General features: G+C 43.0%; 1 protein-coding gene across 14 annotated transcripts in view; it reads right to left on the bottom strand.

The window, feature by feature from the left end:
• The window catches only part of CACNA1A (calcium voltage-gated channel subunit alpha1 A), a 1,308,076-nt gene that overhangs the window by 476,149 nt on the left and 811,205 nt on the right, over positions 1 to 20,722 (bottom strand). For all 14 annotated transcript variants that reach the window (XM_086961990.1, XM_086962030.1, XM_086962039.1 and 11 more), the window contains one exon: positions 18,783 to 18,893. In XM_086961990.1, coding sequence (XP_086818116.1) covers positions 18,783 to 18,893 — 111 coding nt within the window. The remainder of the gene's footprint in view (positions 1 to 18,782; positions 18,894 to 20,722) is intronic.

Below are 20,722 nucleotides of genomic sequence, written 5' to 3' on the forward strand. Positions count from 1 at the left end.
TCCACAAAATGGCAGCCCGGTACCAGAAACGAAACTGGGGCACAGCCGGAGTGCGAGACAAGGTACACCAACAATTAAAATAACCAACAGACTGTGCAGGCGCTTTTCACCTTCCCCGCAATGCAAGGCTAATGCACACCAATTATGCAGGCAATCAAATGAGTTCAGGCGCGATACAAAATATACACTATATACATTCATTCAAGTATTATTCCAATTAGAGGAAAAAGAATGCACAGGCATCCAGGATCAACAATAGGAATATGTTAATTAGTTACACCCCTTCATATGGTATTCCGGTAGCTGATGAGTAGCTTTAAGAAGGAAGATACTGCCTTAATTACATAATCCGTCTCTAGTTGTTTTAGTTTTAAAAATGCCACTCTACAGCTCCTTAACCCCCATTTCTTTAATATCGGTACCAGAAACCTTTTCCTTGGGAACAGGTAAAATTTACAGAACAAAATGCAATGAATGTTTGATTGATGGGAAATATCATCACATGGGCAGATTGCCAGGTCCTTTGACCAATCATTACATCTTGAATCTAATAACAAATAAGGTTGAATCCCTTCGCAGATGGTAAGTAACTGATTTTCCACAACTGTACATTTACCCTTTTCCGAAAGCCACCTTGTGTTGTCTAGATGTTCCAAGACCAACTTTTTAAGTGTGCTTCTAGGCACCGCTTCCATTCTTATTGGGGTGTCAAAGAATTCTGGGTGCCCAATCTCATACATCATGTCTTTTACATACTTGATCCATTTTATATTAGCCACTCTATCTAAATTGAGGCAGTCTATAATGATGTCTCTATTTAAACTTGCTTCAGGCGTTACCCAAATTTTATGCCATAAGAGTAAAGGGGAGGTTTTGATGATGTCAGATATATATGGTAAACCCACTTCAAAGTGGCAGATGTAAGTAGCCGTAGTTTTGGGTACTGCTAATAAATAGCGGATGAAGTGATTTTCACAACGTTTGGTTCTGCTCCAACTGTTCAATCCCCCAAATTCCTGCCCCATAGGTACCGGTAGAGACACATTTGAATTTATAGATTTGTAGGAGTTCTCGAACCGGTCTCCCGCCCAATTTTTTTGCACAATTTATTAGTGCTCCTATAGCCCTAGAGAAAGCTAATTTCCTTGCTGTGAATGCTGCCTGCCATGTTCCCTTTCTATCAAAGTAGATTCCTATGTAGGAAAATCTATTGGTGCTCTTGATCTTTTTCTTATCCAGAAAGGTCACTCGGGTGGTCTTAGTCCTATTTCCACAGGTCATAGAATACTTTTTAGAAACATTAACTTTTAACCCTCTGGATTTCATATATTCTGCAAATTTAGTTACCACCCTTTGGAGACCAATCATAGTCCGTGACATGATTACGGCGTCATCTGCGTACAAAAGGATTGGGGCGGGGATACCTCTCGCAGTTGGGTAGTCAAGCTGAAATTCGCTAAGATATTGTCCTATGCTGTTAATGTACAGGGTGAAGAGAAGGGGTGCTAAAATGCACTCCTGTCTCGCACCTCTTCTTATTTCAAATTTAGCTGAACACTCTCCCCTCCTGCCATACCGTACCCTGGCACCCGCCCCCCTATACAGTTCCTTGATAAATAAAAGAATCTGTCGATCTAGGCCTATGTCACTAAGTATCTTCCATAGTTTTTCATGGTGCACACAGTCAAAAGCGGAGCTTAAATCGACAAACGTCACAAAAAGATTTCCTTTCTTAGCCTGCGTATATTTGGCTATTAGCAGCGCTAGATTAAGGCCCTGTTCTATCGTACCTCTCCCTGTCTGGAACCCATACTGTAAATTAGAAATAACATCCTTCTCCTCCGCCCAGTCTTGTAACCTATTTAAAATTATCCTACCCGCCACCTTCATTAAGGCGTCTGATAGGGATATGGGGAGATAACAGGTTGGGTCGTTCCTGTCCTCCTTTTTAAAAATCGGAATCACAATGGCTTCTGGCCAAGTTGAAATGAATCTAAAATTGTTAGAGCAATTTATTACATTGGTTAACATGGGTGCCCATAGGTCTATTTCAGATTTATAGACGTCGATCGGGATGCTGTCCGGCCATGGCGCTTTCCCTGGAGCACTTTCCTTGATCGCTCTTATAACCTCCTTGCAATCGAATACAATCCCCAAAGGGAACACACTAGCTGGGTCACTATCATCAGGTATTCCGGTTAAATTATCAGTTTCATTTTCGCAGTCATCCGTGTTAACTTCATTATAAAGGCCCGTGAAGTGTGTAACCCAGATTTTACCAGGGATGGCAAGGTCAATTACATCAGTATCCTTATCTTGTAGGAAAGCTGCGTTAACCACTTTCCAAAAGGCTATATTGTCATTGCTTAAACATGCTTCATGTAGCGTCTACCAGGCTTCCCTTTTTAATTGTTTTTTCCTACTAACTATAGCACCACGATAGGATTTTCTAGCAGACCGTACTGACTCGTTTGATCTGAGGGCTTCATGTAAGGCATGTTTCAGATTAATATTTGCCTTGGTACAATCCTTGTCAAACCATCTGTGGGCTCTATTAGTACTATGACAATGTTCCCTTGTTAATGATTTTCTTATTTCCTCTGTGATTTAGTTGACAGAGTCAAGAACAGTATGGTTTTCTTCGAATTGTGAAAGGCATGTTTCCATATGGTCATGGATATTCTTAACTAGCTTTTGGAGAAAAGCCTCGGGTTCAATTTTTCCCGATTTAATGGAGTATCTCGTAAGGCTAATAGGGGGATTATAAAAAACCTTTCCATTCGAGTTTTTTTCACCCCTTTAATTTTCAATCCAAAAGAAATGGGGTAGTGATCACTCAGCAGAGTGTCAATTATTCCCCATGAGGACACAAGTGCTGAGTACCTCGATGATAGGAGTGCAAAATCGATAATCGAGTTGCACCCTCTCCCATTGAAGGTGGGCTGAAAAGGTATCAATGGTGAGCATAATTCAATGACATATGATAAATCAAAATGAAAATTCAGATTGTTCAGCAAGTCCCCTAGCTTTGAGTGGGTGAGAGTGTCCTCCTTATTATCCCCTAGGCCACAGGTGCCAGAGACACTGCGTGGGCACACGGTGTAATTAAAATCGCCCACCCATAATAAAGCCATGTCACTGATCACCTGTTCCTCTAGGCTAAGCAGATTGCTCATAAGATTGTTTATGACATTTTCCCATAAGAGTATGGAAATGTTATTATAAAAATGTATTATCACCATATTTTTTACTCCTCCCCAAATGACTAATAAAATCTGATAGTGCTCCATTGTGATAAATTTAGCGACTGTAATCCCTCCTGAGGTTGAAACGTAAGTACACAGCCCCCCTTTATTTCTACCCTGTGTGCTAATAATAGCTGGTGTATTAAAAATTTGATACCCATTTAAGTGGATTTCTTGAACAGACCACGTTTCTTGGAACATAGTATGCTATGATTATTTACGATGTCCAGCCATTGTGGGAGGGGTGCTTTGTCCGAAAGCCCCGCAATGTTCCAACTTAAGATTTTTAGCCGCATAGGTGTTGTCCCCACGAGGGATACCCTTTCAGGATCCTATTCTTTTATACCATTAATCCCTCCCTTCGTGAGTGTTGGTCCTGCCCTTATGGGGGAGTGTACTAGGTGCTGATGTACTTTAGATTTTTCTAAATAGGTCTTCTTTTGGACATTATTAGCATCTGCAACTAATTTATCTATGTCCTCCTGTTCAAACTCATGACTATCTGCCCCTCACAGCTCGTGATTCCCTTTTGGTTGTATCAATGATGAGGTAGATACCTCAAAGGGTTGTTCCCCCTCCTATTCCTCCCTTGTCAATCTTGATTGTCCATACATGATAATACTTCATATTGATTGTGCAAGGGTATACTCCACCTTGGTGTGTGTCTAACCTGCTGAGTTCTATCATTATAATTTTTAGGAGGCCTGCGAGTGAGTGAACTCGGAGGATAGAATGCCCCTAATGGGTTAATACTTATAGAGCTATACTGTTTAGAATTATGTCTAGTTCTTAATAGGATCTCATGTACAAGTCTGGGCTTGTTAAAAGTCAGGGCTATGCAGTCTCCGGGCGAAGTCTTGTTTTCCCTACCCACCCATGCTACCCTTCTTGCCATTTTAAAACAATTAAACAATTCATTGTTTAACTCAGTTTGATTCCCCAACCAGTGGAGTGACTTATTCCTGAGTTCCCTCCAAGTTTCATGCTTCGCTAGCGGTAGTGTGGGAGCGTTAGCCAGCACCACCACATACGGTGTGGCGGCAGGAGGTAAATCAAGATAGTCCGCCATATGGGGATTATTTAAATTAGTTGGTCCTTTTGAGATAGTAGCGAGACTTCGAGTCTCATTAGGGCCACTGACCTTAGTTAGGAGAATCCTTAAATCAGGGTGCACTAATGGTGTACTTCTAATTGTTGTTGGTCTAAGGCCCAGTTGCGCAGGGGCAGCTTGTGAGGGCGTTGCCATTACTGTCGGTAGGTTGGTTACGGTCTGTGAATTAATAGTAACCATCTCTTGAATACCAGACCGTATCAGCCTGTCACTGCTCCCTCTGATCGCGGGGTGTTTCTCATTAAATGCCACCTCCAAATTGGACATTCTATTAGAAAGGGACTGTAATGCCTCGACCAAAGTACAACAAAGAGTATCTATGCGCTTTGTGAGATTTTCAATGGCGGTTATATTACGTTCAGATTGTGTGGGCAGGCTCGCCTTACATGAATTTGTATTGGCCTTGCGGGCCTGAACTTTAATGGGAAGTTGTTTCCCTTTGGACCTTTTCCTAGTGGAATGCTCCTTAATTGAGCTTGTATGAATAATACTCGGATTTATGATGGAATTATTGCCCCCCTCCGTACTATCTGGGTTCTTAGGACGTTTGTTCAGAGGTTGGGCCTCTTCTTTTAGGAAGCTCACTTCTATGGCCTTTACTGGATGTTGAATACATCCATTACGTCCATTCTCCTGCAGATGGTTATCTTTTGTAGGGCTATCCAAAGGTTGTGTGGATGCACTGGGCTCTAAGTCCAAATTACATATCCCTTTCCCCAGGGTCTCTTCTACGGTGTTAATCTGTTTTTCTATAACACCCATAGCTCCCACAAGGTACAAAAGCAGTGACGATTGGCCCCCTGTTTGTGTCTCTGGCAGGCCCTTTGTGTCAGCTTGGGTCTTCTTTCTTTTACTCATGGTGCTTCCCTTATATTATCCTCCCAATATCGCCGATATACAACTCACTTAACCAGGTAAAACAAACAAAGATACAAAAGATGTACAAGGGATATACCAGTTCTGGAGCTGATGTTAGGGAGTGGGCCCAGCCCAGCCTCCTTCAGGCTCCGACGGGTGCTGACGGGCCCGTCCTTCGCCCGGGCAACGCCCGCACGCCCCGCTCCGTTTTGTTAGTCGCGTAGCTCCGCCCCTCTCACGAGACCGAGCTGCCTTGTAGGTGTTGTAGTAGGCAGTGCGCGGTCCGCGGTTTTGGAGGAGATGAGACTTGGAGCAGCAAGGGCAAATAAAAACAGGCAAGGTCCCCTCCCGACTAAAGGCTTCCTTGTTCTCGTGACTCGAAGCAAAGAAGGACCAGGTAAGATCCAAACGGCGTCCTGTGTCATGGGAGCCCCGCTCACGTTTTGTTAGTCCAGTAGCTCCACCCCTCTCGCAAGACCGCGCTGCCTTGTAGGTGTTGTAGTAGGCAATGCGCGGTCCTCGGTTTTGAAGGAGAGGAGACTTGGAGCGGCGAGGGCAAATAACAACAAGCAAGGTCCCCTCCCGACTAAAGGCTTCCTTGTTCTCGTGGCTCGAAGCAAAGAAGGGCCAGGTAAGATCCAAACGGCGTCCTTTATTACCAAATAATAAATATTGAACAATAACATATTTTTCATAACAAAAAACATATTAAAAAGTAATTACCTATTAAAAAATATTGAACACTTAAATATTTTTCTATACCCAAAAATAATAATTACTTATTTATATATTAATAAAAAAATATATATAATATTTAATAATATTTAGTTACCAATTAATGATTAATCAACAATAAATTAATTTTTATACCAAAAAATATATAATTTAAGAAATTACCAATTAATAATTAATGTTCAATAAATTAATTATCAATGCCCAACAATAAATGTAATAATTACTTAATTAGATTTCAATTACTCCCAACACTATTCCCCTATAAACGCACAACACACTCCAATAATAAATTAATACACTTAACATAATAATAAATATTTAAATACATAACAATAATATAAATATCGATATTAGTAACATCGATATTAGTAACATCGATATTAGTAACATCAATATAGTTGATATCGATATTACTAACTTCGATATTACTTACATCGATAAAAAAAACAATATTACTTATCTTAGCGTCGATATTCTGTCCATCAATATTCTTAACATCGGTATTCTGTCCTTTCGATATTATCAACTCGATATTACTGTAGGTCGATATTTATTTTTCGATATTTTGACTGCTCACCAATACATTCTGGAGCACCGCTTATCCCACTGCTGAATCTTTACTGGATTGAATGTCGATGCACTAAAGCTTCAACAAAGCATGTATTGTTCTCCCCGTCACTGCTTTTCAGATTTCCCATGAGCAAGACACCAACAAACAGAGCTGGAGTGGCTGCCATAATTTTTGGTGAGTGAGCACGTAGTTTCGGAAAGTGATCTGTAATAGACATAGGGGCTAGAATACAATCTACCTTTCTAGTACCTGTTTTGTTATTGTTCTAACCATAGGCAATCCGGAATGAAAAATTGGTTCAATGAAAGTACTTTGTTTTTTGCAGGTAAAATTTAGGAAATTTTTTAATGTCTAGAGAATGAAGCGCTCTCACCACCGCTTGATTGTTGTAGATTATAACGAGGTACCAAATATCGAAAAAGTAAGTGCACAGTGAAAGCACAAACTTAATATTCTTAACTCTACATCTACGTACCTTGACAAAATATATATAAATATATATATATGCAGAGTGGGGCCTTCCTGTTAAAAAAGACCAAAGGACTCCTCGGGGATACCAGGTAACCTTTTATTAGGGCGCAGGTTTCACAGCATAATGCATTTCGGCGTTTGTCAGCCTTCGTCATATGCCTTTACTGCTAGGGTTACTTCGACTCCCTCTTCCATCTCACAGAGTTCCAAGAGTAATTGGAGTGTTTCTGGCCCCGCCTTAAATGATTGCAGCTGTCGATCAGTGCTGGAAAGCCTCGGTCTTCCAGCATGCAGTGCGGTTGCAATCCAAATTGCGGAGTAGCGCTTCAATGCGCCCCGTTCAGCCTGGAGGGGGGAGAAGGCTAATTATTGCCACCAAAGTCCCAAAGTTTAAATGCCAAGAATCACCTTGGGTCCCCGACGCCTCAACCCCCTGAGCAGTCCAAAACTGTGCCGTGACGTTGTGATTCAGTGATCATGCGTCCCCGTGACTTCACGGGCTGCGGGTAGCAGCAGCTGTTGTCCGTCGTGCTCCTGAGGTGGGCCGGCAAAACTACCAATTCCTTGGTTCCCAAAAGTTTTTGCCTTTACTTGTTGCCGGTCACTTGTTAGAGACGGGTCCTTCATCCACGCGCTAAGGCGTAGCTCGTGGTATTGGATGCAGAGTGGGGCCTTCCTGTTAAAAAAGACCAAAGGACTCCTCGGGGATACCAGGTAACCTTTTATTAGGGCGCAGGTTTCACAGCATAATGCATTTCGGCGTTTGTCAGCCTTCGTCAGATGCCTTTACTGCTAGGGTTACTTCGACTCCCTCTTCCATCTCACAGAGTTCCAAGAGTAATTGGAGTGTTTCTGGCCCCGCCTTAAATGATTGCAGCTGTCGATCAGTGCTGGAAAGCCTCGGTCTTCCAGCATGCAGTGCGGTTGCAATCCAAATTGCGGAGTAGCGCTTCAATGCGCCCCGTTCAGCCTGGAGGGGGGAGAAGGCTAATTATTGCCACCAAAGTCCCAAAATTTAAATGCCAAGAATCACCTTGGGTCCCCGACGCCTCAACCCCCTGAGCAGTCCAAAACTGTGCCGTGACGTTGTGATTCAGTGATCATGCGTCCCCGTGACTTCACGGGCTGCGGGTAGCAGCAGCTGTTGTCCGTCGTGCTCCTGAGGTGGGCCGGCAAAACTACCAATTCCTTGGTTCCCAAAAGTTTTTGCCTTTACTTGTTGCCGGTCACTTGTTAGAGACGGGTCCTTCATCCACGCGCTAAGGCGTAGCTCGTGGTATTGGATGCAGAGTGGGGCCTTCCTGTTAAAAAAGACCAAAGGACTCCTCGGGGATACCAGGTAACCTTTTATTAGGGCGCAGGTTTCACAGCATAATGCATTTCGGCGTTTGTCAGCCTTCGTCAGATGCCTTTACTGCTAGGATTACTTCGACTCCCTCTTCCATCTCACAGAGTTCCAAGAGTAATTGGAGTGTTTCTGGCCCCGCCTTAAATGATTGCAGCTGTCGATCAGTGCTGGAAAGCCTCGGTCTTCCAGCATGCAGTGCGGTTGCAATCCAAATTGCGGAGTAGCGCTTCAATGCGCCCCATTCAGCCTGGAGGTGGGAGAAGGCTAATTATTGCCACCAAAGTCCCAAAGTTTAAATGCCAAGAATCACCTTGGGTCCCCGACGCCTCAACCCCCTGAGCAGTCCAAAACTGTGCCGTGACGTTGTGATTCAGTGATCATGCGTCCCCGTGACTTCACGGGCTGCGGGTAGCAGCAGCTGTTGTCCGTCGTGCTCCTTAGGTGGGCCGGCAAAACTACCAATTCCTTGGTTCCCAAAAGTTTTTGCCTTTACTTGTTGCCGGTCACTTGTTAGAGACGGGTCCTTCATCCACGCGCTAAGGCGTAGCTCGTGGTATTGGATGCAGAGTGGGGCCTTCCTGTTAAAAAAGACCAAAGGACTCCTCGGGGATACCAGGTAACCTTTTATTAGGGCGCAGGTTTCACAGCATAATGCATTTCGGCGTTTGTCAGCCTTCGTCAGATGCCTTTACTGCTAGGGTTACTTCGACTCCCTCTTCCATCTCACAGAGTTCCAAGAGTAATTGGAGTGTTTCTGGCCCCGCCTTAAATGATTGCAGCTGTCGATCAGTGCTGGAAAGCCTCGGTCTTCCAGCATGCAGTGCGGTTGCAATCCAAATTGCGGAGTAGCGCTTCAATGCGCCCCGTTCAGCCTGGAGGGGGGAGAAGGCTAATTATTGCCACCAAAGTCCCAAAATTTAAATGCCAAGAATCACCTTGGGTCCCCGACGCCTCAACCCCCTGAGCAGTCCAAAACTGTGCCGTGACGTTGTGATTCAGTGATCATGCGTCCCCGTGACTTCACGGGCTGCGGGTAGCAGCAGCTGTTGTCCGTCGTGCTCCTGAGGTGGGCCGGCAAAACTACCAATTCCTTGGTTCCCAAAAGTTTTTGCCTTTACTTGTTGCCGGTCACTTGTTAGAGACGGGTCCTTCATCCACGCGCTAAGGCGTAGCTCGTGGTATTGGATGCAGAGTGGGGCCTTCCTGTTAAAAAAGACCAAAGGACTCCTCGGGGATACCAGGTAACCTTTTATTAGGGCGCAGGTTTCACAGCATAATGCATTTCAGCGTTTGTCAGCCTTCGTCAGATGCCTTTACTGCTAGGGTTACTTCGACTCCCTCTTCCATCTCACAGAGTTCCAAGAGTAATTGGAGTGTTTCTGGCCCCGCCTTAAATGATTGCAGCTGTCGATCAGTGCTGGAAAGCCTCGGTCTTCCAGCATGCAGTGCGGTTGCAATCCAAATTGCGGAGTAGCGCTTCAATGCGCCCCATTCAGCCTGGAGGTGGGAGAAGGCTAATTATTGCCACCAAAGTCCCAAAGTTTAAATGCCAAGAATCACCTTGGGTCCCCGACGCCTCAACCCCCTGAGCAGTCCAAAACTGTGCCGTGACGTTGTGATTCAGTGATCATGCGTCCCCGTGACTTCACGGGCTGCGGGTAGCAGCAGCTGTTGTCCGTCGTGCTCCTTAGGTGGGCCGGCAAAACTACCAATTCCTTGGTTCCCAAAAGTTTTTGCCTTTACTTGTTGCCGGTCACTTGTTAGAGACGGGTCCTTCATCCACGCGCTAAGGCGTAGCTCGTGGTATTGGATGCAGAGTGGGGCCTTCCTGTTAAAAAAGACCAAAGGACTCCTCGGGGATACCAGGTAACCTTTTATTAGGGCGCAGGTTTCACAGCATAATGCATTTCGGCGTTTGTCAGCCTTCGTCAGATGCCTTTACTGCTGGGGTTACTTCGACTCCCTCTTCCATCTCACAGAGTTCCAAGAGTAATTGGAGTGTTTCTGGCCCCGCCTTAAATGATTGTAGCTGTCGATCAGTGCTGGAAAGCCTCGGTCTTCCAGCATGCAGTGCGGTTGCAATCCAAATTGCGGAGTAGCGCTTCAATGCGCCCCGTTCAGCCTGGAGGGGGGAGAAGGCTAATTATTGCCACCAAAGTCCCAAAGTTTAAATGCCAAGAATCACCTTGGGTCCCCGACGCCTCAACCCCCTGAGCAGTCCAAAACTGTGCCGTGACGTTGTGATTCAGTGATCATGCGTCCCCGTGACTTCACGGGCTGCGGGTAGCAGCAGCTGTTGTCCGTCGTGCTCCTGAGGTGGGCCGGCAAAACTACCAATTCCTTGGTTCCCAAAAGTTTATATATATACATATATACCAATGCACATATATGTGGAGTTAGGTATAGAACATTTATATAAAAACCTACCTTCCGATATATTATCTATTGATATTCTGGTGATGATATTATGACCATTCGATATTCTGTGTTCAATATTGCTGAACCTCACCCAACTGCTGCTGCAGGGTTTGGAAAAAACATTGCCAAAGAGATCTTTTGAAGCAAATGAAATGCAGTAGGAACATTAAGGGCCCATTAGGATGACGGGCGAACTTTGTCCGCCCGCCACCCTAGCGGTAAACGGGACCGCCCGCCATAAGGGCGGGGTTCCCGTGGGGGCAATTAGGATGCGCCCACCACAGTGGCGCGTGTATCCTGCATTCCTCTCATTGTGGCTGGCGGTGCACTCAGCACCGCCCGCCACAATGCCAGGAAGGCATGTTTTGCACTTCCATGCACAACATGGCAGGCACTGCGCGGTGCCTGCCATGTTGTTCATGGAACTGATGGGGGGTACCATAGGTACCCCCATGTGCACCCCCCACACCCCAGAGTCTCTGGGGGCCCGCAACGGGCCCCCAATGTCTAACATCACATGTCTTTCAATGCCGCCACGGAAAGGCATGTCCCCGTCTACATAGTAATATAGATGGCGGTGTCTAACAGACACCGCCACCATATTAAACCCTTTTCCTCCCGGTCAACTCGTTGACCGGGCGGAAAAGCGGCGGATGGTCTTTCCGTCTACCGCGGTCCCCCCGCCATAGCAATATGGCGGTGGGAATTGTGTGGCGGGCGGGGTAGGATCACGGGCGGATCGCCACCGCCATGCGGGCGGTGGGAATCCACCCTTGATCCTAATGGGCCCCTAAGTATGAGAAAACGATTTGCAGCCAAAGACACACTATCCTCAGAGAATTGTAAGAAAGATTCCTTACAAGACACAGCCTGTAACTCAACACCTCTTCCCAGCAGCTGTTAAGCCTAACAAGTAAGCTGTGTTCTAAGAGAGATGCTGTTTCATAGTCTTATGAATTGGTTCACAAAGTGGTTCCATCAGAGCTGCTAAAACAGTGTAGAGCTCCTATGTTGCTCAGTCTTGTCTTTGGAGTAAAAGTGGCAAATAAAGCCATCACGAACTCTTAAATTAGCTACAAAACAAATAAGGAAGATTTACCTGGCCACTTTAGGTGCCTAGATTTTGCTGGCAGGTGGACTTTTATTGAGGCATATCTGCGACCAGTGTTAGCTAGCATCAGAAGCGATGGAAAACTTGATAGGGGACATTTCCAGCTGGTTTAATTTCCCCTTCTTTGCTCATAGCTTCCACTTTAAAGTGTCACTCTGAGCATTTGCTTGCAAATGTCAGGGGTATTCAGGTGACAAAATGCTGATGAACCAGGATGACAATCAAAGAGACTAATGGATGTGCTGAATTATTTGTACCTACTCTTGGACCACAACTTCACATCCATCTGAAATAATTGTATTATAGTCTGGATGGACATGTTGCATAAACTTTCTGATCTGTCTGATTGTCTCCATATCCAGGGTGTTTCCACCGACTCACAAACGCCGGACATTTGTTCTGTTATATACTTACATTGTCGTTCCTCACCTTTGAATTATTATCTGCAATTACCTGCTGTCTAGTTCCCATTCCTGGTTACCCGGATTCTTCCTATTCAGATGATCCACCAATTTGTCTTGTAGGCCTGGCACACAATCTGCAGGTAGATTCATGCTGTGCCTGAGAGCCCACTGGCAAAGTTTTTGAGCATCCTGGGAAGATGGAAGAGATCTTGGTTGTCCCTGTTTGTGAATATAGTACATTGTGGTGGTGCTGTCTGTTCGTACCGTGACCCACACATTTCTTACTTTTGTAAGAAAAGCCTTCAAAGCCAATCTGACCGCCCGGAGGAGACTGATATGAAGTCATGACTCTTAATTTGTCACAGACCACTGATGTGACGGTTGTGTACATGGGCACCCATCCCAAAAGGGAAGCATCTCTTGTAGGCTTGCAAACTGGAAGACAATTTATAAACTTTGCAGGTAACTGTCTTTGTTTTTCCACCAATGCAATGCCCTTTTTGTCTGAAGGATAATTGCCATCATATCATCCCAGTCTCCACTTACTCGTTTCCACTTACAGCTTTGCTGTTCTTGAATTTCTTGTCATTTGAAGACAACATTGAGACAGCAGAAATATATGAGGCCATGCTTCCCAACAATGCCTTGACAGTGCTGAATGTTGCTTTTTGCCTTGACAGCAGATGAGATACTAGTCACATTAGTTTGTTCCCTCTCATCAGGGATAGAAACACTATTCTTTTCCTTGTACAAACTCTGGCTCCTACAAGTATAATGCTCTTGGTTGAACGCAGTACGGACTTCTTACATTGATTGCAAAACCCAGGTTTGTCAACTTCTTCGCAGATTTCCTTAGCATATTCAAAGGTTTCTGTTGAGTAGGTGCTATGATTAACCGACTCCCTAGATAATGGCAAATCCCACTACCCTTTCTTCGAAGATAAGCCCCCAATGGCAAGCATTTGGATTACACATGGCAACGCACCACCATGAAACAAAGGAGTTTACTGTCGTTTATAAGTATCCGAACCTCTATAGCCAACAATGCCTGAAAGTCTCCCTTAATGATTAAAAGCAACATATTTGTGGAGGCGCCTTAAAACAAGCACTGGGCACCAGTCACTAGATTTTTTTAGTGTGAGAAAACATTTAGAAATGTCTTCCTGAATTTACACTACCTCTATATCACCTTTCCTTAATAGCTTGATAATCTCCAAGCCGGTTCTTTTACATATTTGAGTATCATCTTCCTTGTAGGTTGAGATGGCGGTTTCCACAGGAATTCTAGAGCATGTCCATGTTGGACTATGTTCATGTCAAGGGCTTGTGTACTTGGTGACGCTAGAATAGTCTTTATAGGAATTAGGAAAAGCCTATTATTCCCATAGGCAATGCCAGATTGAGACGTAAATCTAGTGTTGCTCTGCTAAATAATATCCTCCAGAAAGGCAAAAACTAGAGACCAGAAACACCTCACAGCTGCCCAGGCCAAGCAGTAAGGTGAGAGCAGAAATATGAGCAGGAACAAAAGAAGGCAAAAAATCCACAGATTCCAGTGAGCGAGCAATGATTTTGGAGCAATTGAAATGCAATGGACTCAAAACGGACTCCCCTTTAATAGTTTAAGGTAGGATGTGATTTAATATAGAAAAATAATGCTTAAAACAACCAACTATATATTATAATGTGTCAGGTAAAATAATGTCTGTGAGGCCAAATTAATATACTAATAATATTTGGCTCAAACGTCTGGCACGCATTATGAAGACAACAAGATGGCGGTTGCATACACCGCAGCTTAGTAAAAAGACGCGGGCATGAGCCCGCGCAGGATACAGCTTCAGGAAGCTTGCGGCCAGGTGCAATGGCTAGGACCCGGAGAAAGAGGATTTTTCCACGAAGTCCATGGCCGATCATGGAGAGGGGCAGGTAAGGGAGAAACCCTTACCATTCATACCCATCTGTTGGATATTACATTCTGCCAGTTCTTTAAGAAGTAATTTATCCTGACTCCTAACGGCAGAATCAAGAGGGAAGAGGAGAGACTGGTCAAGCCAGTTTGGACTTCCTTTATCTCCTAACTTTCCATACAGAAAGGATTTGTGATTTTTGGCACCTGTAGAATTTGTAGGATTGACATTTCTGAAGTGACCATAATGATCTTGCGATCATCAAAAGGTATGTCCATAATTCTGTCTGTACCTCAGGTCTAAAAGTGGCACTTTCAACCATCAAAACTGTGGCTTCACCAATTTGAAAAAAATCCATAGCTGCAGCAATTAAAGTAACGGAGTACTGCTCACTGTCCTTGAGAATTACTCTTGCTCGTATCCTGTCTTGTTCCAGAAGCATATCAATAAATAGGGATATGTCATTACATAGCTCAAGGTCATACCTGGCTCCGCTAAAATGTTATCATTGTTCTCTGCTGAAACATTGATATCATTCCCCATGGAGTCCCAACTCTGCCCTCTTTATCCAGGAGAGCTGTACACTGTTTGTTATGGTTGAGGAGGAGAGAGACAACGAATCAGCCTTATTTGGCTAAGGACACAGGCTGAAGCAGCCTCAGTTAACTTACATTTCTTTTCGATGCATGATAAATGTACAGACACAGTAGCTGGATTCTTCATCATTAGTAAGCCTTCATCCTGAACAAGGTCAAGGATGGGTATTGCTCTTACACTCCTAGGAGACTTCCTCTTTAAGTCAAAAAGCGGACTAGACTTCTCCACATTAGGAACAGACAGACTGAAATGCTTCCTTTATCAGTGCCTGTATTTTGTTAATGTAGTCATATGGAAAATCCGTGGCCTAGACATATGCTCTGGACTTGCGTCATCAAGAGAAACAAATTAATACAACACTGAGGGGCAGATTTACCAATTTTTCACGAAGCGCAGTGCAGCAGCCCCAAATGCTGCACTGCACTGTGTGACAAGGCGAGAGGATGAGAGTGCCAAATTTGCTGAAATATGACACTTTCCTCCCCTTTTCCTAGTGCTGAAATCAGCTGCCGTGCGCCACGGAGTCACCTTTGCACCATAGTGTAAGGGTGTCTCTGTGAGTCTGGCATAGGTTTTGTACTGGAAGGGTGCCCTTCCAGTACAAAATACTATGCATAGACTGACTTAAAATGTTTCCCTCTTTGTTTGTGTGATGTACAGTGCAGCACACGTACAAAGTAGGAAAAGGAAGGAGAAATGAAACTATTTTTCCTTCCTTGCGCCTGCTTCAAAAGCGCACAGTTTTTTGATGCTAAACCCGGTCTACTTTATTTAGTAAATTGGGTTTAGCATCAGAAAACTTCGGTGGATGCATAGGAACGCTCATCCACCCATGGTATGCCCCCTTGGCGCTAAGTGATGCAAAGTGGCGTTACTTTTATGTGACTTCCAGCGCTGAAGAAGTGTTGCACTGGAAAGTATTCAGAAAAAAAAGATTTTATGCCGATTTACGTCACTTTTGTGATGCAAACACGGTATATTATCCTAGTAAATCTCCTCCTGAGTCTTTGTCAGCGACATTTGCACTGAGCCCAGAAGAATCATCAATGTTGTCAATACCATCATCATAACCTCCTTACCTGTCATCTCCATCTTGATCCTGCTGAACGAACATCACTGCCTGAACTTAATCAATAATTATCACTACCAATACCGCGTTCAGGGAAGATGGCAGAGGAGTTGGTGGTACAGACATGGGAGTTTAATCTTCTTGTGCTGAAGGTGATGGAGGAATAGGGTGCAGGACAGGAGGCTGTGGATTCAACCCCAATTCCTGCTGCTGACATACTAGGGATACCAGTGATAACCTTCGAAAAATGTCTTGGACCATGCATTGCAAGGTGGTCAAAAATGGCAGTGGTACTTGCACTAGTGACCTCATAAGGGTGAATGCTTACTGGGACTGGCTGGGAAATTATCTTATTTGAGTATTGCTGCGTGACGACTCTGCTAGGGCATGTACAACATTTCCTTGTTTTCTTCCTCTTCTGTATTCATATATTGAATATGCAGGTCAGCTAGTTATGTAGCTTCTTGAACCTCAGTCTGTTCCTCTTCCTCACTAAAGAAGGTTTCAGACTGATCAAGATCAAGTTCCTCATTCCCCTCCTGACAAGAAAAAGCATATTATGAAATTTTCTTTAGACGTTATGTTGGAACGTACAGACAGGAGAAAAATAAAAGAAGTCGGAAGGAATATTGTCAAGGCAGAAGCAACCAACAACAAAGGGCCTGAGGAAGTTGGCATGTTGACAGCTGGAGAAGGCTGCAGGAATTCTGTTGTCGCAGGGAGGATAGTAAGCAAACAACCCATTAATAAGGGATCTTCCTTTGAAAATGAGTAGGATATAGTAGACGATAGAGTAGCAGTCATCGACGTTTGTGGTATAGCTGCTGTTGCCAACAATGCTGCCGGTGGCAACGTTGGATGTTTCTTCATCGGAATTAGTCATATTGGTTAGGGCTTTGTTGACGGAGTGAAAAAATGTCTTACCAGGATCTTAGCTGTCGCCACTTCAGTTGTAGGCAATGCTCTCATTATTGATGTATATGACCTCATCGATGATAGAGTCGTCAATTGTTTACGACCTGATGAACCAAATGCTGCAGATTCTTTTTGCTTTTATAACGGCTCAGAATAGAAGGCATACCTTCTATTCTGGGCCATTATGTAGGTAACTGTTTAGTAAATAGGAGGTCTGAACCATAACAGCAGGGTAAGAGGGTATTTTAGCCATAGAGGAAGTCCTAACTGTGTACTTTTCTGACACTAACTTTATTGTCAGTACCTAGTTGACAGAGACTTAAGCCTCCACATTTTCTTCTTGGACAGCCAATGCCAATCTTCTCTTTCTGTCCTTCAATATCTTAGAGGAGAAACCCTTTCACATGACACATTTCTTCAGGTTATGACTAGAATGTAGGCAGTAAAGACACTTGGAGTGAGTGTCAGTCATATATATTTTGCCCATGCCACATACTTTACAAGCATCACATGGGTATTTCTTCTCCTAAGCCTTTGCCATCCCAAAAGAAGAAATAATCCATTCAGAAAAATAGGGCAGAACACTTCCTTACTGCTAGAAAGCAGATTGATCCGAAGCTGCTGAAATTGAACGTGTGAGTGAAAAACACTTGAAAAAAATCAAATTGAAACAGAGCGCATGAGGGTTTCCTATCACTCAAAGTGCAGTATAAAATCTGGTAGCTGGAAACCGCTATCGAGGAAGATCTGTGGGTCTAGGTGTCTGACTGGTTGAAGTTCAAGCCACACAATAAGGTATACTGGCTGTATAAAGTCTACAGTATTTTTTCAATTTCTTTGAGTGTATTGGTATGCTGCTATGCTAATATTGATTACCGATGGTTCACAATGTGATACCGGGAATGATTCAAGCATATGAATCAATGAAAGATCTAGTGTTGAAGAACATCTCTCATGTATTCAATATATCATGTATCAATTAATTCTAAACCCAGCTAGGAAAGGAGGCTATTAACGATACAACATAAACATGTATAGATCCCAAATGTCAACAAAATATAGATAGCAACATCTACAAATCATGATACTGTTTTCCACTCCACAAATATTCAATAATAGTATCACATATTACCAATGCATAATACCTACCAAATAACCAAATTAATCATAAACACAAGGTAACAATTTATATGAAACACATACAATTCTGTCCTTCATTAACCCCCAAGGACTCCTTGAACCAATTGTTCAATCCGTTGTGATTTAGGTGGTAAAATATTTTTTTGTAAATTAGCACATCTAAGTGGTGGTCTTATGATCTGTAAAATTATAAATCAAATTTGATTGAAGTAGTGGCCTTCTAGAAAATGGCTGGCATGTTTATATCATTAAACAAATGTTGGATCTGTGTTCACCAAGTTAATTTGTCTGGTCTTCCCGTCATTCCCAAAAAACATAATTTTTTTTACATGACTATATTATTGCATAGAAGCATGTAGTGTTGTTATGTATTTCAGATTCATTTAAATGATTGCCTTTGCCAGAATAAGAATGACATATTGAGTCAGCTTTTGAGATGTCTGCACAGTGTTTTTGTCTGGTGCTTTAATCTGTTGGGGTTTTCCTTCCAGTTAAGAGAATGATGTGCTTTGACAGATCCCTGAAAGTGATAGCCCGCTAAAGCAAAAGAGTGCTTGTCTCCTAGAGTGCAAAACACCCATTGAGTTCTACAGCAAACTCTTCCATATATTTTCATGTCGTAGTAAATATTTTTTTGCACTGAACTCTCTCATGACACCAGTGAATAATTCACTACAACATAAAACTCTATGGAATATTCAAATGCTGGACAACCACAGTTTCATGAAAGCTACATTTTCTTTTCCTGCGATCACACATCTTGGCTTACTCTAGGATTGCCACATGATAGATCCGTACTTTCCCCATCCCTAGAAACATGTTGCTTTACTGTAGAAGTGAAATCAAACCAACAATTTAAATGTTCTGCAGATCTCTTACCAATATTCCAAAGGCCACTATTTTCAGAAAACACTCCAGGGAAAACAATGAGGTGAAAACAATGTTGAACATCTTCAGTACGTAGTCGTAGCTTGGCGAGGAACCGAAAAACTACGTAAATGGAACAGAAGATGGATAAACAATAAGTCACCATATAACTTTAAAAAAAATAAAAAACTACCATGGGCATTTTAAGGTGCCTGACACCCTTACAAAATGAGATTCGCAATACAGGAGGAACCAAGAATGTATCGCCTGGTGCATAATCTACTGTGGGAATAATCACCCAAGAGCAGTTAGTGTTTCACAAACATTGGGGTATATTATCAAGGACCGGTGTTAAAATTATCGCCATTTGATCAGCAGGAAACTGTCGATAAAACGGCGATAATGGGCTTGATAATACGCCCTTGTTAATTCCCATAGCAGCCCATGTTCTGAGGTTAACATGGGGTTCTATGGGAATTGGTATTAACACCGGTCCTTGATAATATGCCCTATTGTCCGTCGTATCCTGGGTAGACATTTAGAAAAGTCTGCACCAGAGTGGGGGATTCTTGAAAGGGACATACAGCAGACTCTCACTTATAGAAGCAGTTTAGGCAGGTAGTGCATTATTCAGTTCCTAAGCTATGCCTTACAGTTTAAATAAGAAATTGTGCCGAGTAACAGAAGTATAAACAAGAATGAATGCAATGTGCATCCATTTTGTTTGCACAAATATTACCCTTCCAAAACAGACTTCAAAATGGCAGTGTATGCTAGAGATAGGTGAACCAACAACTTAAAGGGGAACCCCAAACAGAGCTCAGCCCAGAGTCTCGCTTGGTACAAAGAGCCCGTGGGCGAGTCAAGTCCTGAAAATGTTTGTTATGTAAATTGCGCAACATCAGGTAGATATATAAAATCTATTCAAAATTCAAAGCAGTGTAGTTGTTTTAAATTGCGGAAGTGTTTATATGACTGCATTGAGAAACATTTAGTAAAAGTAATAATTTTAAACATGAACTAAGAAACATTCATGCCGCCTGCCCTGATGAAAATACCATTGGTGACCTAAAAAGCAAGTCAGTTGTCATGTGAACCATATAAGTGGCATAAAGTCTTATTATACATGGAACAACATTATAGTTTTTAAATCAAACAGAAGAAGAATTTTCAGCGGACATATGAACTCTTGTATTTGAAGGTGCTCTTGTATGTGATAATAGCCCAATTACTGGTAATGTTAATTGCTGCTTCATTACCTCATTACTTCATTACTTATTCGTCAACGCTTTACATTCTACCTTTTTATTCACTACCTACAACCAACCAACCCCGTCAGCTAGAAGAAGTCGTCCTGTAAATACCAAGCTTTTGGTGACAGTGGAAAGGTGGGAAATACAATGGGTTGCAGGACTGGGATGAGGAAGTTACAGAACAGGAGAAATGAAGATTATAAAGTAAGTAATTGGGCCACTACCTCCTTCTCCTACTCTTCCTTGTCCCAGTCCCGATACTGTAAGGGTACACAGAGCTCTCTTTTGATGACAGCTATAACTATATTTTTTTAATAGTGATTCATAACATGACTGCAGAATATTGTCTTTATTTTTTACAAATGTAAATTAAATTCGCAATACTTAACAACAGAATACACTATTTTGGAAAATTTCCTAGAGAGCTAGTCAATACCTCTTTAGCAACTGTTTTGGAACAAAACTCTATAACACTATGTCCTGTGAAAAATTACATTTTAAAAGCTGGGCCCGACCTAACCAAAAGTTGAAGCTAGGGATGATCTAAAATTAAAGCACCTACCTCAATCTAAGAGGTTTAAAAAGATGTTCCTAAACTGCTTACAGCAGGTAGAGGAGGAAGCAAATAAGGTTATCTTAACTCAAAACTTTTGAATAATCTAGGAACCAAATTTTCAATGGATACTAGAAAATTCTCCA

The sequence above is a fragment of the Lissotriton vulgaris genome, chromosome 1_1 (assembly GCF_964263255.1).
Source record: "Lissotriton vulgaris chromosome 1_1, aLisVul1.2, whole genome shotgun sequence".
NCBI lineage: Eukaryota > Metazoa > Chordata > Amphibia > Caudata > Salamandridae > Lissotriton > Lissotriton vulgaris.